Here is a 23968-nt window from a genome sequence, read left to right as displayed (position 1 = left end):
TTATTTTTTAAAAATTTTCCACCAGATATTTTTATTTTAAATTTCCCAACCTAATTTTTCATATGAATATAAAATAGAACATTTTAATTTTTAGGATCAAAGTATGGCTTTATCATTCAAATAAAGATCACAAATTGATAATGTCATAATGTTCACTGGCTCTAATAACCATCATGTGAGTATGGCTGAAGATAAATATAGAACCTCAAATATTTATATTTGTAAATATAAATATATACAAATAAAGGTTATCTTTGAGTACTTTATCATGGGGTTTTTATTATTTTCATACTTTCCTGGGGTTTTTCATATATAATAACCTAATATAAGGTTTTTAAATTTTTTTTATCTTATCTCTTTTAATTTTAGTTTAACAGTTTTTTTAAATCTTTTTATTGGGGCTCATAAGGCTCTTATCACAATCTGTACATACATCAATTGAGCAAAGCACCCCTATACATTCGTTGCACTCGTCATTCTCATAATTCACCTTCCACTTGGGTTCCTGGAATCAGCTCGGTTTCCCTTTTTTTCCCCCTAACATAAGTTTTAACATCATAAGAGTTATATGAGCCCCCAATAAAATGATGAAAAAAGAAGAAGTTTAATCATCAAAAGAACCCCACACAATCTTGAAGACACTTTTCTTTAATAAGAGTTTTATTTAGTTTTACAACACATCAACAATTGATTTTTTTGTAATGCTGTGAGGTAGGGACCCAGCTGAATTGTTTTCCATGCAACTACTCAATTGACCCAGCAACATTTACTTTAAAGGCCATCTTTCCCTGAACTGCACTGCCATATACAGATAGGAGGAGCCCTGATGGTGGACTCAGCAGTCAGCATTGGACTGCTAACTGCAAGATGTTTGGTTCAAACCTACCATCTGCTTCTCAGACAAAAGTTGAGATTGTCTTTCTTTGGTTTACAGCCTCAGAAACCACATTATAGGGTTGTGATGAATCAGAATTGACTTGATGACTATTTAAAATATATATGAATTTTCTCAAGTACACTCCATTGATCTATTTGTCTATCTACAGTTCCGTGCCATGTTGCCTTAAATACCCAATCTTAATATAGATCTTGATAACCGGTAGTGTAATTCCCCCAGCTTTGTTCTTCTTCAAGACTGCTGCCTAGTCTAGTCTCCCCTTGGGTTTTATTTTGCTTGTTTGTTTTCATATACAACTTAATTAAAATATAATTCATGTTCCATACATGTGAAGTATACAATTCAGTGGTTTTTAGCCCATCCACAGATAAATGCAACCATCACCACAATTTTAGAGCATTTTCACACCACAAATGGAAACTCTTAACTCTAGTCATTATTCTGTCCAACAATTTCCCCAGCACAAAGCACTATTAACCTACCTTCTGCCGCTACAAACCCCCAAACCAAACCCACTGCTCCTGAGTGGACACCAATGCACGGTGACTCTAGATCGGGTTTCAGAGGCTGTAATCAGGCCACCGATGGGTTTCAGTCTTGGACCTTGTGGTTGGCAGTCCACTGCTTACCCTGGAGAGCCTGCAGGGCTCCCAGGAGATTTGGCTATTCTGGGCTCTTATCCATGGGATGATATTAGGTATGGTCTTAGTATGTTATTTTCATGGTTCACCCATGATGTGTCACAAATTATTTTTTTAATGACCAAATAATATTCCCTGTTTGGATTTATTACATTTGCTTATCCATTCATCAATTGATAGGCATGAGGGTTGATTCTACCTTTAGACTTCTATGAATTGATTATGCTGCTACAAACACCTATGTATGTACACGGTTCTCTGTAGTCATATTTCCAATTCCCTTGGGTATTTACCTAAGAGTGAATTGCTGGCTCGAGTGGTAAATCTCTGTTTACTGTTCACAGAACCAACAGACTATTTTCCAAAGGGGTTGCACCATTTTACATTCCCAAATTAGTTTGGGGTTATAATTTTAAATTTTGTAATGTTCTTTTTCACAGACATGACCTCAGGAAATGGGGATCAGGACCTCCATCTCAGAGGACACCAAGCTGAATTGGCATAACAGTTCACAAAGATAATCAAACAACATCATACTTGTTTGTTTTTGTTTTTTAAAAAATCACTATTATGAACCAAGGGCCCTAATGGCTCAGTGGCTTAAGAGCTCAGCTTCTTTCTTTCTCCCTGCCCTCCAACAGTTTTATTGATTTACAATTCACATATCATATACATCTATAGTTAAGTTGCTTTAAAAAAGAGTTGTATGTATATCATCACAGTCAGCTGTAGTCCACCCTCTTATCTCCGTATTAATTATTTGCTCCTGAAATCCCCTCAATGTTCCCTGAGCCATCCCTGATAAGGTATTATCTCATTATCTCAATGCATCTATTCATTCTGTGCTTCATAACTTGAAAGCATTACAGAAGCAATAAAAAACCAAAACAACAGAAGAGAAAAAAGAACACCAGCAATAATAAAATAAGCCAAAGAGAAAAATTTGGTCTTGGAACAACTAAGAAATACTGACCAGGTATCATATTATACTGTAGTTTCATCCACCATAATCAAGCTTACAAGAATCTTCATCTGACATTACAGCTGTCCATGTCTCTCAACTGTGGCCACAAGGGATCTACGCCATAGTTTGGTGAGGATCGCCTGAGGTCTGAGAAGCTTGTGAGTCAATGGATGTATGATTGTGATAAGAGGTGTACGAGCCCCCAATAAAATGATTTTAAAATACCCCAAAACTTGTGAGCAGTCATCTAAGGATCCATTATTACTCTCTTTTCATCAGAGGAAAAAAAGAATGATGAAAACGGAATGATGTATTGAAACAATGCACTAATGGACCAACATCAGGCTCCACAACCCCAAGACTAGAACTGGGTGCTGCCTGGCTGCCACTGTCAACTGTACTAAAAAGAATCATATTAGAAAGTTCGGGGTAGAGTGGGAGAAAAACGTGAACCAAAGCTCCAAACTGTAAAAGAAACCAGGCTTGCTGGTAGGATGAAGACTGGTGAAGCCTGCAAGACCATGACCCTTAGTCACCAGATTTGGCACTGAATGCATCTCTAAGTTAAAATAATCCCCCAGTTAAGATCAAAAGCGTAACTCTTGCCCAGGGACAAAGTTCAGAGGGTTCAGAAATAAGGGGGAGTGGAAAGAGGAAACACAGAGAGGAAGTGGGATAAGTGAGAGTGCATGGAGGGGATTTGCAATGGATGAGCTAAAACAAACGCCTATGAAGTATTGAATGTCAAACTGCTCTGTAAACCTTCACCTAATTCATGATAAAAAGTAAAAAACTGGAAAAGAGATGGCAGGGATTACACTCTCGGCCTGAGCATGTCTTTACTCCCATGCTTTCAAGAGGATTAAGAAGTGAAAGGTGATCATCCCATTTGAGTTTGCATTTCTCTTAAGAAGTGAGGGTGGGCATGTCTTCCTGTGGTTGGAAGGTGTTTGCGTGTCTTTTTCAGTGAACTACCGAGTCATGTCCTCTGAGCATGTTTCTGTGGAGGGGATGCTCATTTTCTTTTGATTTGTCAGAGTTCTTCTCATATTAAGCAAATTAGATTTCTATTATATATTTTGCAAGGAGAGGCCCCCCCCCGCACAGCTTGTTATTTGTGTTCTTACGTCACTGTGTAAGATATTCTTCCTACTCCTGCCCCCACCACGTATAATTCTGAAATGTTTGTGAGATGAACTTTACTAATGTTTTGTGTCTGTGGTTTGAGGGGCTTGCGTCTTACATACAATGGCTTTCTGCATGCAAAACTTACAAAACTATCTTCTAATGTTCTTTTCTGGTAGTCCCATGGTTTATTCTCTGATGTGCCTAGATTTTTCCAGTTTAAGGAGTAAGCTAGCTATCCATCTTCATTCCCTTTCCAAATGGCTGGCCAGTTGTCCCTACATATTTTACTGAATCATTTATGCAAGTGAAAGCCCTGAACATTTCCAGATTTGCATGTGTTCTGCTGTTGCTTTTTTATGCCAACAACCGTGGTAACTCAACGCTGGTGAATTTGCTTTAGTTTTCGTTCGAGTGCTGACACAGAGATGGACATGGGTAAAAAAAACCAAAACCTTATGAAGCCCATTTTCCTCTTTACCGCTGTGAAAATAGAAAGTCTTGGCTTAACATTGCAGAAGTGCTTAAAAAAACATTTTTTAATGCCTACTGGTTGAAATTTTTGGACAGGAAAGCCTTTCTTGCCTAATATTTCATCATATGGATGTATTATAAGTGATGTAATCATTTCTCCTCTGTTAAATGTTTAGATGGTACAGTACAGTGAATTACTTAATAGGACTCTTTTAGTGTTTATTGTCTTTTAACTCCTACAATGATTGGGTAGGCAAACAAGGTTTTTGTGGTCTGTTAAGGGAATTGGAGAGCCTGCTTATAATGAGAGTAAGGTGTATGGAATCCTTACATGAGATTCTGTATGAGAACAAGATGCATGGGACCATGTAAATGAGGTACATGAAGCCCTATCAAGGAAATAGGTCAGTGGTGTCATCTTACTAGGTTTAAAAGAAAGTCAATCCTAGAGCCAAGGGGGACCTCACTGCCCTCAAGAAAGGAGAGCTGGGAGTGGAACATGTCCTTTAGATCTTGGGTCCCTACTCTGACACCTTCTAACCCCAGGAGACAGACAGAGAGGGTTACAACACTGGAAGGAAATGGCCTGAGATGGGGAGAAGCAACATTAAAGAAACTGCCCCAGTAGAAACAGGAGACTGGCAAGTGTGGCTGACTTTCCAGCCCGCAGAGCAAGGCGATTTACAGCAAGCATGCAGGTGCACAGAGAGGGCTGAGTGGTTTTGGTAAGAGGCTTCCAGGCAGAGTGGGGGGTTTCTGGAAACTTTTGGGGGGACCTGAAAAGCTTTTATAACACTTACCCAAGCACGGCAGTAGCCACGCCCAAAGGTGAAGGGCTGAGGTCCAGAGATAGGTCTACCTGCAGGTAGGACTGAGAAGACTTTGTCCTAATTCAAGAACTGTATCTTGAGTCATTCCTGACCCTGAATTGTAACCCATTACTTCCCTAGTAAATCCCTTAACTGTGAAATATGGTCTTTGAATTCTGGGTGGACACTGCGGTGAATTGTCAAGTCCACAGATAAGTAAAGAATGCCACGAGAAGGGCGGTTGGCATGAAAATTGATGAAAGATAGATAGATGGATAAATTGGAAAGTGACATGATGTCTAATCTCCATCTCAGAACAATTCAATTTGGGCTGTGGATCTTAATTCCCATGCCCACTTGTCAAGTTGGAAGAGGTCAGATGCTGTTCCCACACCATGTTTAAAGGTGGTCCCAGATTTCAGCTTTTTAAAGGACACCATCCTGATCATGCTCGGCTACAGCTTTCACAATTCTTTTATAAGAGGTTCGTAGAAGTAAGACTACACTGTACAAGTATCTTAATGTTTTTAACACAAAATAGTTTTTCAGAAAGCCTCTGCCAGTTATTTTCCTACAAGGAGATAAAGTTTGTATGATGAAAAGTTACCATCATCATTTACTTAATCCCTCTGTACTAAGTATTATTTTTGAAATTTATTGCCTTTAATGTTCGGAATAATCTGGTATATTGCTTGTTGCTGTGGAATCAATTCCGATTCATAGCAGCCCTCTAGGACAGAGTGAGCTGCCCCCTAGGGTGTCCGTGGCTGTAAACCTTGTAGAAGTGGTGGTTTTCCGGTGGTTTGGGCTGCACAGCTAATCAAAAGGTCAGTGATTCAAACCCACAGCCTCTCAGAAAGAGATGCAGCCATCTGCTTCCATGACAGCTCACAGCCTGGGACACTCTGCAAGCCAGCTCTACTCTGTTCTGCAGAGCCACGGGAGTTGAAATTTGCTGGAAGATAACGGATTTGGGGGATGATGAGGCTGTCTACTCCTGTCCTGGAAACCCACAGGGACTTTCTACTCCGTTCTCTAGGGCCACTGTGAGGCAGCACTGACTCCATGCAAAGGAGATTTTTGTTCTATGAGAGCAGATTATATCGTCTTTTTCTCTCAGAGCCGCTGGGGCACCTTAACCTTCCAGGTAGTAGCTGAACACTTGACCCAGTGCGCCACCAGAGCTCCTCATCTGGGGCAGTCAGCAGTCACATTCTAATTGTGTAGGAAAGTTAACTGAGTCCTCCAGCTTAAAGCAACCCTACAGGACAGGGTAACACTGGCCCTCTGTGTCTGTGACTCTTTCCAGGAGTAGAAATCCTCATCTTTCTCCTGAAGAGCAACTGGTGGTTTCCAACTGCTAACTTTTGGGTTAGTAACCCAATACATAAGTTGATGGTTAATAACCCAATACATAATCCACTAGCCCGTGAGCGCTCTTAACCAAGAGCTCCCAAACTCCAAATCCGTTGCCATCGTGCCAGTGCTGACTTACAGAGACCCTTGTTGGTTTCTGAGACTGCAACTGCTAGTAGCAATAGAAAGCCCAGTCTGTCTCCCACGGAGCTGGGAGCTCTGTAGAATCACAGCTCAACATATAACCACTACGCCCCCTGGGCTTCTTAGACATAGAGAGGCTAAATAGCCTAAGGCAGAATTGAAACTAAAACAAGTTCTTCCTCTCTTAAGAGCATGCTCTTTTGGTGTGTTTGTTTGATTTTGGGCTTCAAGTATAAAGTGTGGCGTTAAATGTAGTCGCCGGTTTTTGGTGAATTTTCATTTTATTTCTTGGTTCCTCACATTTGTGGTCCCATTGCACTATGTACATATGAGAGAGGCCAAAAATCAACTCCCAGCCTTGGAGTAGATGCTGACACATAGCAGCCCTATGGGACAGGGAGCATTGCCTCAGTGGGTTTCCAAGACTGGAAATGTTTATGGGAGAAGAAAGTCTCTCCTGTCATGTGTGAGAAACCACATGCAATTGCTAAGATTTGATTATTTCTTGAGCTTCGGAAATGGCGACTTCACAGGGTTCAAAATAATGTGTCCGTCGCAGTGTTTTTCACACTGGGGTCACGAGCCTCCACATTTACGCCTGTTTGGGCAGAACCTATGGAAGGCACTTGGAAACGTTGCAAGAATGGGTGCCTCACTACCCACCTAAAGTGGACAGGAGGGAATATGCTTCCACTTAGTCGATTCTGGAAACTTTGCTCACTGGGCTAGTCCTTGATGTGGGTCCTAGCTTGGGAACAAGACTCCATGGAAGCAGCCCCTTTCCACAGCACCCATCGAGCCATAACCTTCAGCCTTGCTGTAGCACCATCACGTGTTTCACAGGGCAGAAGTGGGTTGCTTTGCTTTATTGTTAAGTTTTTTAAGATTTTTACTGCGACTTGACTGAATGTTCACAGAGCAGATTGGTTTGTCATTTGTACACATTCTGTGTCCAGATATGGCTTACGGTCCCCTCGAAGGAACAGCACTCTCCCTATTTGCTCCCTCTGCTTCCGGTTTCCATGGATCCTTCTTACTATCCCTTCCTGTCTTCTGAGTTTATCCCCGGCAAGTGCTGGCCTTTTGTTCTGTGGTGGATTTTCCCAGGAGTTTGTGCCTCCCCTGGGTAGAGCTCCTCAGCCTGAAGAACTAGGTATTGTTTGGCTGATGAAAGTGAGGTGTTCATAGCACCAACGGGGAACAACACTGAAGACACAGTGCCACGGTGCAGGAAGTATGCCTGATCTGACCCCACTACACCGAGGCAAAACACTACAGGGGTGCAACAGAACAGCAAGGGGAGCAGAGCAACAAAGTCCCCAAGGAATACCAAAAATAGACTCTGGGGCCAGGGTGTGGCACCCCATCAGACTCGACTGGAAAACACTCCTAAAGGTCAACAAACAGACCTTGAACTATTACAGGCTTTTGTTGTTGTTGTTGCTGTTTTGTTTTGTTGCTTTGTTTTGTTCTGTCTTGTTTTTGTGCATATTATTATCTCTGCCATGTCTATCTAGATAAGATAGGCAGGAAAAACAATCTGGAGGAGAAAACAACAGGAACAATGGTTGGGGGTGGGGAACATGGAGAGGGGGAGGTACGGGGAAAGGAAGTGGTGTTAACAAACCCAGGGAAAGGGAACAACAAGTGATCTAAAATAGATGGCAAAGAGGGTGTGGGAGGCCTAGTAGGACTTGATCAAGGGAAATGTAGCCAAGAGGAATCACTGAAAGCCAAATGAAGGCTGACCATGATAGTGGGACAAGAGGAAAGTAAAGGGAAATCGAGGAAATAACTAGGAAGCAAAGGGCATTTATAGAGGTCTCAATACAGGCATGTATATATGTACATATATTTATATATGAGGATGGGGAAATAGATTTATGTGCATATATTTATAGGTTTAATATTAAGGTAGCAGATGGACATTGGGCCTCCACTCAAGTACTCCCTCAATGCAAAAACACTTTGTTCTATTAAGCCGGCATTCCATGCTGCTCACCTTCCCGACAAGATCACTGAAGACAAAGCGGGTGCATACACAAATGTGGTGAAGAAAGCTGATGGTGTCCAGCTATCGAAAGATGTAGCATCTGGGGTCTTAAAGGCTTTAAGATAAACAAGCAGCCATCTAGCTGAGAAGCAACAAAGCCACGTGGAAGAAGCACATCAGCTTGTGTGATCACGTGGTGTCCAAGGGATCGGATATCAGGCATCAAAGGCCCAGATCAAAAAATCATAACATTGTGAATGAGGGGGAGTGCGGAGTGGAGACCCAAAGCCCATCTGTGGGCAACTGCACATCCCTTACAGAAGGGGCACAGGGAGAAGATGAGCCAGTCAGGGTGCAGCGTAGCAATGATGAAACAGACAACTTTCCTCTAGTTCTTTAATGCTTCCGCTCCCCCCCTATCATGTCCCCAATTCTGCCTTACAAATCTGACTAGACCAGAGCATGTACACAAGTACAGATAAGAACTAGAAACACAGGGAATCCAGGACAGATAAACCCCTTAGAACAATAACAACAAAAATACACCCCTTAGAACCAATATTGAGAGTAGCTATACCAAGAAGGTAAGGGGAAGGTGGGGGGACAAAGGGGGAACCAATCACAATGATCTACCTATAACTCCCTTCCAGGGGATGGACAACAGAAAGTGGATGAAGTGAGTGTAAGACATGATAAAATTATAATAATTTATAAATTATCAAGGGTTCATGAGGGAAGGAGGGTGAGGGAGGGAGGGGAAAAATGAGGAGCTGATACCAAGAGCCTCAAGTAGAAAGAAAATGTTTTGAAAATGTTGATGGCAACATATGTGCAAATATGCTTGACACAATGGATGGATGTATGGACTGTGATAAGAGTTGTACGAGCCCCCAGTTTAAAAAAAAAAAGCAAGTGAGATCTTGAGAAGCTCAATTTATTGTTCCGAACCCACTGGTACGTGGGGTCACACTTGTAAATAGAAAAGGACACCAAGAATTCAAGTAGTCTGACTTTTTCCTCCATACTCGTTACTTCAAAAGTTAGATTCAATTAGTTTTGTAGTGTTTATTTTCTCTATGATAAAGGAATGCGACGTTCTACTCCCTTAAAGATTAAAGTCTTGGAAACCCACAGGGGCAGTCCGGCCCACGCTAGAGGGTCGCTGAGGCAGAATGGACTCGGCGGTGAGTTTGGCTTGATTTCCTTCTTTTACTCGGAAAACAGAACAACAAAAAGAGAACATCTGAAACTACAGAGTCACATAATTTTGTTGTCATCTAGATAATCATTGGTTTATAATTGGGTGTGTAGCTTTCAAGTCTTCTTAAAATAAATGCACTTTAAAAATTATCTATATGACTGCCCTATGTCTATAGGCAGGACAAACAATCCCAAGGAGAAAACAATGGGACCGGGGGTGCCCAAGTGGTGGAGAGATTACATGGGAGAGGACCAGGTGGGGAGGGGGAGCAGGGAGCCAACAAACTTAGGATAAAGGGAACAAACAAGAGATCTAAAAATTATGGCGAGGGGGCCTAGTGGGGTTTAATCAAGGGCAATGTATCCAAGAGGAATTACTGAGAGCTGAGTGGAGGGTGAGCACGATAGTGGGGCAGGAGGGAGGTGAAGGGAAATGAAAGAAGTAGGAACAAAAGCTATTTATAGAAGTATAGCTACAGAGACATATATATGTAAATATATTCATTTGTAATGAAAGGGATAGAAGCCAATGTACATATATTTACATATTAAGTATTAAGATTACAGATGGACTTTGGGTTGCTACTTAAGCCCTCCCTAAACACAAGAACACTTTGTTCTGATAACCTGGCACTCTTTGATAGTCACCTTCCCAACAGGATCACTTTAGACAAAATGGGTGCATAAGCATATGTGGTGAAGAGAGCAGATGGTGCCTGACTATAGAAAGATATCGTGTCTTGGGTCTCAAAAGCTTGAAGTTAAACAAGCAGTCATCTAGCAGGGAAGCAAATAAGCCCACATGGAAGAAGTACTCCAGTCTGTGTGATCATGAGGTGTCAACAGGATCAGGTATCAAAATATCCCAAACAAACAATTATATTGATGTGAAAGAGGGGGTTGGAGTGGAGACCCAAGACCCAACTGTAGACAATTGGATATCCCCCCACAGAAGGGTTACAAGGAAAGAGACCATTCAACCAGGGTGCAGTATAGCACTGATGAAACACACATCATTCCTCTAGTTCCTGAATGCTTCCTCCACCCCCACCACCCCACTATCATGACCGAGTTCTACCTTACAAATTTGGCTAGGCCGGAGTACACACATTTGTACAGATAAGAGCTCTTGACACATGGAATTCAGGACAGAGAAAACTCTCAGGAACAGTAGTGGGAGTAGTGATAGCATGAGGGTAGGGGGATGGTGGGGGTGAAGGGGGTGGAAAGGGAGAAAGGGGGAACCCATCACAAAGTTTGATATATATAGCCCATCCCCCCAGGGGGACGAATAACAAAAATGTGGGTGAAGGGAGACAACGGACAGTATAAGACAAGAAATAACAAGAATAACATATAATTGGTCGAGGATTCACAAGGATGGGAAGGTGGGGAATGAAGGGGAAAAAAGAGGAGCTGATACCAAGGGCTCAAGTAGAAAGACATTGTTTTGGAAATGTTGATGGAACATTAGTACAAGTGTGCTTAATCCAATTGAATGATGGATTGTCATAAGATTTGTAAGAGCTCCCCCATAAAATGAATAATTAGACTTCCGGGAAGATGGCGACGGAGAGACACATACCAGGTGGGGGGACTCTGTAGAATCCAGCCCAGGAGAGTTGCTTAGAGGGAAATTCAACGCTGCTGGATCGCAGGAGGTGCATTATAAAGATAAGTAGGCACAGACCCATGGGGTTTTGAGGGGCTGGGGGCTTTTGGCTTACCTCAGTGGAAGCCGGCTGGGGCTTGACCTTAGCCCAGCCACTGTATCTTCCGGAGCCGGGACCATTTGGAGCCTGTAGCGGGGCTTGGTCTCAAAATGATTAATTAAAAAAATTATCTATATGAGACAAATAGTCAATAATTATTCTACAGCAAAGATGAAAGGGCAATGGGGTAGAAAAACCAGATTATTGGAAACAAAACCTTCAGAATAGAATGCATGGTTATGTTAATACATTATGAAAAATGTAAACGATGTCACCAAACAGTTTGGGGAGTCACTGTTAAGTGAGAACCTAACGTGCTGTGTAAACTGTCATTGAAAAACACAGTAATCTATCATTTAAAAGTAAAACAAATGTTCGACTTCTTTAAAAATCGAAACAATCACAAATTTAATTTTATTATTTTTAATTAAAAGATCATTTTATTGGCCGCTCTTACAACTTTTTTTAATGTTCTAAAATTTATTGTAGTGATGATTGTACAGCTCTTCGTAATATGATTGGACTTCAGTTGAACTGCATATGAATTATATGCCAGTAAGTCGGCGGGGAGGCACCAGGTGCGGGGAAGATGTGCTCAGTGGGATGGAATTTCTGCATGCGGTGGGGGTTCCGAGCTGGCAGATCTCTGTCGTGCCAGGGAAGTGGTTGATGTTCTGAAAGTGCTTCATGTCCATGACTCGCTTCAGGGAGACAGAGCAGTCTGTCCAGGACACGGCCCACTCATCACAGTCCCCTACCTCCTTCAGACCATTTGGGCTGTGTCCCCCCCCACCCCCCACCGTGCACGTTCTCATACTTGTAGTTTGTCAGGTTGATCGTTAGGGGTCTGCGTTTCTTCTCCCAACTTCTAAGTCTTCTGGGCCAGGTGGGGCTAGGGTTTTCTTTGTAATTTCCTTGGCTGCAATGGGCAGGGGGACCTCACTCCCAAATGCTTTGCGGTCAGCCTTTGAGAATTCCTCTTGCGAAGGGTTAGAAGGGATGGCATCTTCTTCTGGGTCCTCTTCCTCAACACAGTCTTCCTCTGATTCACTGGCTGTGCAGGTACTTGGCTCCATTCTCTTAGAGTGTCCGGGACCGGCCAGACCTTACCAGCCAAATCCGCACCCAGCGTGGGTGGAGGTGAGGTGGGGCGGAGAGCTCCGTTTAATGCTAACCAAGGCTTATATCTACTTTGGGGGGGCATGATTACAGGTAACCACACGTCACAGCTCTCTTACAACTCATATGACAATCCATGCATCCATTGTACAAGCACAGTTGTACATATGCTGCCAACATTATTTTCTAAACATTTACTTTGTATATGAGCCCTTGGCATCCGCTCCTTTCTTCCCTCCCTCCCCTCCCCCCTTCGTGACTCCTTGTTAAATTATACATTATTATTATCTTTTTTGTTTAATGTACACAACTTTAAAAAATCATTTTATTGGGGGTTCATACAGCTCTTATCACAATACATAGATACATTCATTGTGTCAAGCACATTTGTTGCCATCATAATTTTCAAAACATTTTCTTTCTACTTGAGCCCTTGGGATCTGCTCATTTCCCCCCTCCCTCCCTTCCTCAGGAACCTTTGATAATTTATAAATTATTCTTATTTCATGGCTTACACTGACCGATGTCTCCCTTCCCCCATGGTTTCTGTTTTTGTTCCTGAGGTGGGGTGTGTGTGGTTGTCTGCTGATCATCGCAATTGGTTCTTCTTCCTCCCCTCCTCTCCCCACCTACAAATTTATTTTTAAATGTGCAAATAACTATTTTCTCTCAGAACCATCTGGCCTGAGTTGTTGATCCGATGCTCTATTACCCTTGAATTTTCCAGGATTGATTTCCTAGGAGCAAAACTACAAGGCACCCCCTAAGATCAGAATATTAACACTGACCCACCCCTACCGTGGAATTCTCAGGTTCATTTTTGCTTTGCCTGTTTTGCCAGTAACATCCTTTGCAGTGGTTCTCAGCCTTCCTAATGCTGCGACCCTTTAATACAGCTCCTCATGTGTGCTGACCCCCCTCCCCCCACCATAACATTATTTTTGTTGCTACTTAGTAACTGTAATTTTCCTACTGTTATGAATCAGGTGACCCCCGTGAAAGGGCCGTTCAACTTCCAAAGGGGTCGCGACCCATAGGTGGAGAACCACTGTTTGACAGCAAAAAGACCTAATTCATCTGTCATCACGTGTCCTAAGTCTCCTCCTCTGTTTACAACAACTCTGAGCTTTCCTTTCATGACCTGGACTTTCAAAAAAAATTACAGGCTCCTTGTTATCTAAAATGTTCTTCATTTGGGCTTCCTTTACATTTCCTTATGCTTGCATTCAACGTGCACAATGGGCAGGAACTTCAGAGAGGGGATGCTGTGTTTGCTTCATTTCATCCTTTGAAGGGACACCGCATTTCTCTGTCCTGTTACACATGGTGTTTGCTTTGGTCACTTGGGATTACAGTGCTATCAGCCAGATTTCTCCATTGAGAAACTATTCTTCCTTCTCATCCCTTGCAATTATTTTGTATTTTTGTAGGGAAGTATGCTAAAATTATGTAAATATCCAGTTATTAATCAAGCTTTTAATTAATTAATAACTTATGCAGTAATAGAGTCAAGGCTTTCAATTTTACTCAGTGGGTTTGAACTTATTATCATTATTATCATACTTTATTGCTCAAACCATAAAATATTTAGCTAATAGGACCCTCTTCAAGCTGGCTTCTGTGTAGTTTTGAAATGTCTGTCATTTTTTTGTACTTCCTTGCAGAACAAAATGATGATCCAGGTTCACCTGTACTTTCCCTGGCCACATCTGGAATCAGCCATTTTTCCAAGGAACCCTTGGTCTTTTTAAACAACAAATGGTATTTAGAAACTAAGAGTTGCTATTGGGGTATCCCTACTCTCAGCCCCCTTTGGTGCACACGCTTGGGAATACATGCAACCACACTATAACCAGGGCTATGGTGAGGCAAGTGAAACACTTGCCATAGGAGCAAATTTAAGAGGGCACCAAAAAACCCCCCTCTGTGATCAAGATATTTTAATGCAATAAAAAACACACACAGATTTGGTGAAGTGCCATGTAGCCAAGAGGAAGTACAGAGAGTCGAATGGAGGTTGAACATGATAGTGAGACAGGAGAAAAGTAAAAGGAATTAGAGGAAAGAACTAGGAGGCAAAAGACCTATCTAGAGGTATAAACATAGGCATGTACATATGTAAATATATAATGATAGGGATATGTCTATGTACATATATTTATAGGTTAAGTATTAAGATAGCAGATGGACACTGGATTTCTATCCAAGTCCTCCTCCCTCAACACAAGAACACTTTGTTCTAATAACCTGGCAATCTGTGATGCTCACCTTCCCGACATGATTGCTGAAGACTAAGCGGGTGCATAAGCAAATGTGGTGAAGAAAGGTGATGGTGCCCCGCTATCAAAAGATATAGCATCTGGGGTCTTAAAGTTTGAAGATAAGCAAGCAGCCATGTAGCTGAGAAGCAACAAAGCCCACATGGAAGAAGCATGCCAGTCTGTGCGACCATGAGGTGTCGATGAGATCAGGTATCAGAAGACCCCAAACAATCATTTCGATGTGAATGAAAGGGGTCGGAATGGAGACCCAAAGCCCATCTGTAGAAAATTGGACATCTCCTCACAGAAGGGTCTCAAAGAAGGGATAAGCCAGCCAGGGTGCAGTGCAGCACCAAGAAAACACACAAGAGTCCTCTAGTTCTTTAATGCTCTGCCCTCCCCGCCATCATGACCCCAGTTCTATCTTACAAGTCTGGCTAGACCAGAGCATGTACACTGGTACAGATAAGAGCTCTAGACACACAGAATCCAGGGCAGATAGCCCCCTCAAGACCAATGATGAGAGTAGCCTTCAGGGAGGATGTCTCTAAGCATCTGACCTCCCCCCATATGCTGGCAAAAAAACCCTGCTGTATGGCATGTCTTTGGTGGAGGCACAGCTGGGGAAGTCTCTTTATAATGCCACATATATTGAAAAGTGTGAGTTCACAGATACCTCCAAATTCAATACACTACCAGAGGGGTCATCCTATTTTCTTCCTCTTTCTGTAGTGTAACTTCTGTTTCCTTTAGTGAAAAACCGCTCTCCATCCCCCTTACTGCTTCTTTGATCAATCATCCTCTATATAAACTGGTTCTCATCCAAGCTGCCACGCCGCCTCCACTTGGATCCACTCAGGTTTCTACAGCACGGATGACCTACGAGCACCCTGACACCCCACTCTACCACTAAGGTGTCGTCGTCGGGGGTCCCCGCTCATAGACTGAATGCTTCAGGAAAGGGAAGGGAAAGTGAGAGTTTTTGAGTAGGTATTGTGGTTCATTTAGTCAGCTCTTTCGTATTTCTTCAGTGTTTCAGAATTGCGATCACAGGTACGGATGAAAGAGGGGTGACTGAATATCGATCTCCTTTCAAATAATTATCCATCAGCATCTTACCATCAGCCTTGGGTTTGTATCCAGCTCCCTGGACCCTCATCAGCACCGCACCTTACAGTTACTATCGTTAGACACAGGCAGGTTTCTATTCTTCACACTCCCTCTCTCCCGCACATGTTTGTTTGTTTGTTTTGATTTCGTTAGTGGGCCGAAGAGGAGGCCACGCGGTGCAAGGTGTGGCCCGCGCCCAAGACCAGGAAGCGCTCCCTGAGGAAGGAACCGAGCCGCAGGCTTTCCTCTCGGGAAGTGTTTAGCTCGCCGCCTGCGGGCAGCAGAGGGCGCTGTGGAGCGCGCGCCGGACCCCGCCCCCGGACTGCGTGCCCCGCCCACCTCCGCCGCACGTCTTTGCGTCTTCTGCTGCCAGCGCTTCCCCATTGGCTTTAGGCGCCCTGGGCGGAGCCTACTGGGAATGTGGAGAACACCCCGGCTCGGGGAGGCGGGGCGAGGTTTCCCCTTCCCGGCTCCGCTTCCCCATTGGCTTTAGGCGCGCTGGGCGGAGCCGAGTGGGGGTGTGGAAAACACTCCGGCTCGGGGGAGGCGGGGCGAGGCTTCCCCTTCCCGTCTCCGCTTCCCCATTGGCTTTAGGCGCGCTGGGCGGAGCCGACTGGGGGTGTGGAAAACACCCCGGCTCGGAGGGGGTGGGGAGAGGGAAGGAGGGGCGGGGCTTCCCCTTCCCAGCTCCGCTTTCCCATTGGCTGTAGACGCGCTGGGCAGAGCCGACTGGGGTGTGGAAAACACCCCGGCTCGGGGGGGCGGGGCTTCCCCTTCCCGGCTCCGCCCCGGGTCCTGCCCCGCCCTCAGACCCGCCCTGGGACGGCTGCGCGAGCTGGGGGCAGGCGGCGGCCGCACTCTCCCGGCGGCGGCTGCTCCTGCAGGGCGGTCGCGTGCTCTCTCAGCTGGGCCTGGGGCAGGTGGCCGGAGGGAGAGGGAAGGAATCCCGGGCTGCGGAGCCGTGTGCACGCAGTCGCTCCGCGCCGGCCGGGAAGCCTCTCCGCTCCCAGCGCGCCGCGCAGCGTCCAGCCCCGGGCGGTGGGGCGGGGGGGGTGCCTGAGACCAGTGCCGGCCCCTGGGCGCTGGCGGGACCGCGCGGGCGCGCCCTCTGAAGGCAGCCTCCGGCCCGCGGCCCCGACTCGGCCTCTTGGCTGCAGGCGCAGGGCGGTGCAGAGGGAGGAAGCGAGCGGGGCCGTCTCCCCCGAGTTGGAAGCGTCTTCCTCCGTCCAAGATGCCCAAGAAGAAGCCCACGCCCATCCAGCTGAACCCGGCCCCCGACGGCTCGGCGGTTAACGGGACCAGCTCTGCGGAGTAAGTATGGGGTGGGCGGCGGGCGCAGGGTGCCAGCCGGGCGTGCGGGGCGCACCGGCTCGGGTCAAGTTGGTCACGTTCGCCTTTGGGTGGCGGGGGGCAAGGAGCTGGCCGCCGGGGAGGTATCGGTGACTAAGCACTGATGGAGCTCCTGATCACCAGTCTAGGGACCCGAGCAGCTTCGATTTTTAAATGTTTTACCCCCTTTCCGGACCCCTGGGTAGACTCGGGCTACTGGCTCCTCCCCTTTGCTCAAGAAAATAGGTTTTTTTTCACCCTCCCTGCGAGCAGTTTCATCAATTCTATCCTCTGAGAGTCTGACTCGGAGAAAGTCCGGGACCGGAATTAAGATCGCCTCTGCACTTGTGGAATCAGGGAACCCGCGGCCGGTGAGCAGCACCCTGGTGACCCACACCTGTGGGCCCAGAGCGCCTTTTTGGCCAGACCTCCCGCAGATACCCGCCCATAGACTTGAGAGGCTCCTGGGTTTTGGTCTTCCTGCGAACTGTCTTACCTCGAAGGGGGCTGCCTTTCTTCGTTCATTTTTTAAATGGTTTCTTCATCAGCGAGTCTACTTGCCCGTGAGTCCTACCCCCCTGGCCTGGGATGAGACCACTGTGACTACAAACCTTACACAAGCAAGATGCTAACCAATCTTCAGGCTCTGGTGGTGCTCACAAACCACTTTCATTCATTAGACGAGGGTGAGCGTGAGGCTGTGCCAAGGAGGTCTCTGGACAACTCTGGTCCTGTGTGACAGAGATCAACTTGCTGGCTGGAGAAATTTTACCAGAAAAGATAAGATTCTTAACCTTTTAACCAGCACACTGTAGACTTTAGGAATCTGGCTGATAGCAAGAAGAGAGTAGACCAGGATCCTCTTCTGCCCCTTGGTGATCTCTGCTACCTTTCTCATCTCCTGAGATCTGAATAGCCTGGGGACCTGTTGGCTGAGTGACCTGTCTGCCCAGTTCTTCAGACCTGTGTTTTTTAGGCCTCCTGCTGGGTCTGTTTTATATGTTAACTGACTATACAGATTTCTGGATTGCCTTGCAAACGTTAATTCTGTTAATAAGTCCGGTATTCTCTGAAACATACGGAAAACCCTTTGAGGACAGGGCTTCCTTGTAAACCTTCACTGTCATCTGGACAACTTTGTTGACAAGAGTGGGTTCTGGCTAAATAGTCAGGCCTAAATGTCCTGCTGCTGCTGGACTGGGAGACCCCAGCTGTCTCTCGGTGAGTTTTGGCTCGTAGCCATACAGTCCAATGTAGGGGTTCCGAAGCCGTCAGCTTTTATGAGAGCAGGACAAGCCAGACCCCAAACTACGGCCGTCTAGTTGATCCCAGCTCATCTCTACTGTACAGGACGGGCTAGAACTGCCTCTGTGGGTTTCCAAGGCAAACTCTTTGTGGGAGTAGAAAGCATCATTTTTCTCCTGAGGAGTAGTGGTTGACAGATTTGAACTGGCGACCCTGCAGTTAGCACCCCATGTGTAAATCACTATGTCACCAGACACCACAGCTATATTATTGCAGGGCAGAGGTATTTCATTAAAAAAATACAGTCCGAGGAGGAGGAGGAAACAGTACAGGGAGAATAAGTGCCACCAGTGTTGGTGGCAGAGAAAACAATGGGTTAGGCTGGAGGATCTGAACTGGGCAGAAGAGGTTGGACTCTGAAGTCATCTTAGGTTTGCTACCTGCCTGGGTTACTTGTGCTTTTGTGACTCATGACAAGTCTCTTAGCATCACTAAGGCTTAGGCTTAGTTTTTTCATCTGCAAATTGGGGGCAATAATAAAAATCTACTCCAGGAGGTTGTGAAGATTAAATGAGGGAATATATATAAAGTCATCGATAGAGTAAACCCTCCATAAACATTAACTACTGTGTCCTTCTTTCCTGGCTGTGTGTGTGTGTGTGTGTGTGTGTGTGTGTGTGTTGGGGCATCTATTCCTAGAGGAATAAATCTCCCTACCTTAGTTTCCCTTGCCATCTGCATCCACCTCCGTGACTCACTGCTGCGTTACAATAGCAAGCATCTTTGTGTAGGCCGCCTGAGACAAACAGGGACTGTTCCCCTACATTTCCTGGCACTCATGGTGGGGACTGGGGAGTGTTGGGAGTGGGGTCAACTGCATCCACATCTTCAACCTTCACCCTTGAGAGTTTTTCTAAAGCAAAGCTTCTCTTCTCTTGGGCTCTCAGCAGAACGCGCTCTTTTGTTCTCATGATTTCTCCGATTTGACTAGGGCACAGTTTTGTACATTATCATACAATGCGGACTAAAGAAGAAGGAGGAGGAGGAACAAACCCCACTGAGAGCAAAGTGTCGCAGCCAAATTGGCAAGGTTGCTCTTCGTATCTTTGGGTCCCCAGCACCTAGGGAATGACCTCTAACTTAACATGTACCCCACTCAGGAACATAGGTGGGCAAGATAGGACCTGAAATGGATGCTAGTTCTAGGGGTCCTCTAGGAAAAAGAAGACAGAAACATCTGTAATTCCTAAGAGCTGGAATAGAATACATTGGAAATAAGATCGCATCATCCCTCTGTTTAAAATGTTTTTGAGGTTCCTCTGCAGTTGGAATGAAATACAAAAGTGATACAGAAGGTTAACACAACTGTACTGTTAGCTGAAAGGCTGGTGGTTCGAAGTTACCCAGAGGTGTCTTGGAAGAAAGGCCGGGTAACCTATTTCTGAAGGAGATGCAAGCATTGGAAGCACTGGGAAGCCCAGGTCTATTTTGGCAAACTTGGGGTTACATGAGGAGGGGTGGTCGACTCTGTGGCATCTGGTCTTTAGACTGTGAGACTGAGTGATCTGCCCACTGTGTCCTGAGCCTCCACCCCACCTCTTTAACCGCATTTCCTGTCACTTCTTCCGCCACGTTGGCTCTCTTTCACTTCCTCCCTGGGATGATGTATTCTCTCTCCAGGCCCCTGCACAGACAGTTCACTTTGCCTGGAATGAACCAGCCCCTCCCTTTCCCCTAGCTTAGAGAGAGTCATGACTGACTACGTGACCTAAAGTACCTTCCTCTTCCTCATGCTACCTGACTTTTTGAAATGATATCACTGTCTAAGAAATCCAAGCCCACTGCCATGAAGTCAACTCCAATTCATTTCGGCCATTGGAAAACTACATCCGAGGGCTCATAGGCTTCTCCATCTTCAAGGGACTAGATAGCCATATCTTTCTCTCAGAACGTGTGGGTTTGAACCAGTGGGTTAGCTGCCAAACCCTTCCTTCACTGTACCACCTTGGTCCCTGCTTACTCACTGCCATCGAGTCTGTGCCCACTCAGTGACCTCGTAGGGCAGGGTAGAACTGCCCCTGGGAGCTTCTGAGATTCTTTACGGGGAAGGTTTGTCTTATACCTGGGGAGCGGCTGGTGGTTTTGAACTGCTGACCTTGCCGTTATCAGCTCAATGCATAACTCACTAGACCACTCGGGTATTTATTGACTATTGTTGTCCTGCTAAAAGGACAACCCGATCTGTGTTGGAATAAGTGCAACCAGAGCGCTCCTCAGATGCAAGAATGGCAAGACTTTGTCTCACGTACTTTGGACTTGTTGCCGGGAGAGACCAGTCCCTGGAGAGTGACATATCCGGTAAAGTAGAGGGGCAGTGAAGGAGAGGAGAGGAGGGCCCTCAGGGAGAGGGGTTTCTACCGTGGCTGCACCAGTGGGCTTACGCATAGGAACAGTTGTGAGGATGACTCAGGGTTAGGCGGTGGGGTGTTTTGTTCTGTTGTGCATAAGATCTCTAGGTCGCTGTGGTTGGAACTGACTTGCTGGCACCTAACAGCCACCACCACCACCACCTTGTGAGGTACCTTTGCCTTGGAAGCTCTCTCCATAAATTGTAAGCAGAAAACAGCATCAGAAACTCAGCCCAGGGCCATCAGATCTATTCCATTTCCAGTGAAGGTTTCTAAGACTATACATCTTGATAGGAATAGGCAGCCTCGTTTTTCTTCTAGAGAGTGGCTGGCAGGTTTGAACTGCCTAACCTACAGTGCCATTGAGGCTGCCTTTTTTTTTTTTTTTTGATTCACATCTCTATAAGTAATGCCTACAACATGGGCCCTCAAACTTTTTAAACGGGGCCAGTTCACTGTCCCTCAGACCTGTTGGAGGGCCAGAGTATAGTTTTTAAAAAAACTGTGAACAAATTCCTGTGCACACTGCACATAACTTATTTTGAAGTAAAAAACAAAATGGAGCAAAACCACCCGGCAGGCTGGATAAATGTCCTCGGTGGGTTGCATGTGGCCCGCGGAGCCGTAGTTTGAGGACCCCTGGCCTAGAACAATTCCTGGCACCTAATAGGACACAGATGTTTGTTGAAGGAATCAGTGAGTGATTTAAATTTCAGATAGTCTTCCAATGTCTTGAGTTACTGTCTCAGTTTGATTTTTTCCCTCTTTATTCTCCACAACCTCCCTATTTCTTTTTCTTTGTCAGGTAAATCACCTTTATAATTTGGTCTGCTGCTTGGGTTATGTGCATCCTTGGGAAAGAGCATTTTCTCTTGTCTTTCTGTGTGTAGGGTACTAAATGGTTTTGTGCTAGAAGTCCTATACATGTCTGTCAGTCCGGATGGACTAGGTTGCATTGTGGTAATAGACATTCCCCCAAGTTAGCTCTTTAACCTACTCTGCAGACCTCGGGGTGCCCCTTCGATCAGTAGTTGGTAGAGGCGCGGTCCCTGCAACAGGCTCACGTGAGAAGGGACTCTTGTGAGCTCCTACATTTTCTGACCCCAAGTGATAGCTGTCATTTCGGATCACATATCCTGGGCCGTGCTGACTCCCGAGGGAATGGGGAAGTCTCAGGGGCCTTCAAAGAGTTCACGGAGAAACGGAATGGAAAAATAATGGATTTTTCCCAAGAGCTCTTTGATGCCCCCTCCTATGTAATTCAAAAAGCAAAACCAAAATCCTCACTGAGTTGAATCCGACCGACAACGCCTCGTTAGGGCAGGGTGTTTCTGTAACTCCCGGGAAGTAGAAGGCTTCCTGAGCAGCGGCTGGTGGTTTTGAATTGCTGACCTTGTTGGGTAGCAGGCAAATGCAGAACCACTGTGCCTAGTTTCCTTGAGAGTTGGAAAAAAGCCAGGAATCCGTGAACAGAAGAAGCATTAACCCCTACAGACTCTTATGTCACTTTCTTACCTTTTTTTTTTTAAACCATGGACCCTGTTTTTTGAGATGAATTTGTAATGCGTTGGGTGTCCTAATCGCTGTTGGCTTCCATCACAGGCACATAGCGCATCTCACTTCTTCATTCTCCTCGATTCAGGCATCGTTTTTGTACAGATCTCCTTTTCGGTCTCTGTAAAGTCAGATCCCTGGTCTTACAGCACCCCGCTTCTCTTTCCAAGACAAGTATACCTACTCTCCCCTGCTCCTGTTTTTCTTCACCTGTGTATTGTGCTGCTGTGGAGTCCGCCAGTCCAGCCTTTTCTGCATGACACTTCGGCACATTCTCCCCCTCCTCCTCCGCAACATCAGCTGGCTCTCCCCTAAGCTCTCTACCCATTTTTCACATGAGCCGCTGTGGTCAGTTTGATCCACAGAGACAGTCCTTGAACCCAGCGCTCAAGGCAAAGCCTTCTTTGTTAATTAAGCTGAACTATTGATTGGTTTAAAGAAGACTTCAGGGGAGGGCTTTGGTTTAGGGTTTAAAAATTATCTCGGCAATCATTTGAGGCTGGGGGCTGGGGTTGTTCATCCAGCCTCCCTGGTTCAAAGTCTCTCTTTGCTTTTGAAAGAACACTATTCACCCCCAGGAGGAGAAGCCAGATTCTAGCAGAATCCCGCTTCAGCGCAGAGTCTGTGGCCTGAGGCAGACCCTTTGCCCTTTCTTCTTAGTTTGCTTCTTTGTAAAGGGTAAGGAAGGATGGTAGTGGATCCAAAATCCTGACTGTTGCCTACAAAGCCCTACCTGATCCCGTGCTCCCTTTTCTACCACGGCCCATTTCACTCATGTTCCCCAGCCAGGGACGGGAGCCAGGTGAGCACCTAGGTTTACCTGGTATTTGGGTAATCCCACACTGACCCCACGTACGCCCCCCTTGCTGTCCTAGCAGACTGGTCACATTCCTGCCTCGGGGCCATTCGCCATTCCCTCTTCCTGGAGGCCTGTTCTCCCAGACACACTTCTGCCTTGCTTCCCACGGAACCACCTCCCATCCTTGGCCACTGAATGCAATACAGTGCTCCTGGTCACGGCCTCGGTGTTTCTGGGGTCCTTTTTCACTGACCTCTAGTTTTGAAGTTGAGTGTTCCTCTTGGGCCATTATTACAATAACCGTACTTGCTGCTGCGCTTTAGAAACAGTCTGTGGTGAAAATTGATGTCTGCTAGAGCCCCCTGTCTTCCAAGATTTCTGCCGTTCCTGCCGCCGAGGCAGAGATGCATGAGAGGACTTGGCCCGTGGCCAGGAGATGTGCGGGGGCTCTTGTCTGCACATAAACACTCTCTGCTTGTGATTCTCCTCGCATGGACTTCGGCATCTTGAAAGAAGGGCAGAGGAGACTTTCGTGTAGCTCAACAGGTGGTCCTGCCTTGCTTCTCTCGCTTGCTCTCCTCCACTGACTAGCCCACGTGCTGGGGTCCATGCTTAGCGCTTCCTGGACCAGCCTTCCCGTGCCCCCAGCAGACGGCAGCCTGCCTCTGTCTGGTCTCGCGCACATGGGCTCCTTGTCTGGAATGGCCTCCTCCACTTTCCTGTCTGCTTAGCTTTTCCTGGTTTGTATCTGCCACTACCCTTTTACCTCCGGGAAGACAGGGAGCATGACAGTCTCCTGTGCTGACGTTTCCCCAGCAGCGACCATA

The 23968-nt window shown here is 45.9% G+C and overlaps 1 protein-coding gene across 2 annotated transcripts in view; it reads left to right on the top strand.

Moving 5' to 3' along the window:
- The first annotated feature begins 16656 nt into the window (after nt 1–16656).
- MAP2K1 (mitogen-activated protein kinase kinase 1) overlaps nt 16657–23968 on the top strand; it is a 91248-nt gene continuing 83936 nt past the window's right edge. The window contains exon 1 of one of the 2 annotated variants that reach the window (XM_075535363.1): nt 16657–17117. In XM_075535363.1, the coding sequence (XP_075391478.1) occupies nt 17038–17117 (80 nt within the window). In that variant the 5' untranslated portion in view covers nt 16657–17037. The remainder of the gene's footprint in view (nt 17118–23968) is intronic. The other variant, XM_075535364.1, reaches the window with a different exon arrangement.

Source organism: Tenrec ecaudatus, chromosome 17 (assembly GCF_050624435.1).
Source record: "Tenrec ecaudatus isolate mTenEca1 chromosome 17, mTenEca1.hap1, whole genome shotgun sequence".
In the NCBI taxonomy this organism is placed as follows: domain Eukaryota; kingdom Metazoa; phylum Chordata; class Mammalia; order Afrosoricida; family Tenrecidae; genus Tenrec; species Tenrec ecaudatus.
This window is presented reverse-complemented; position numbering and strand designations above follow the sequence as displayed.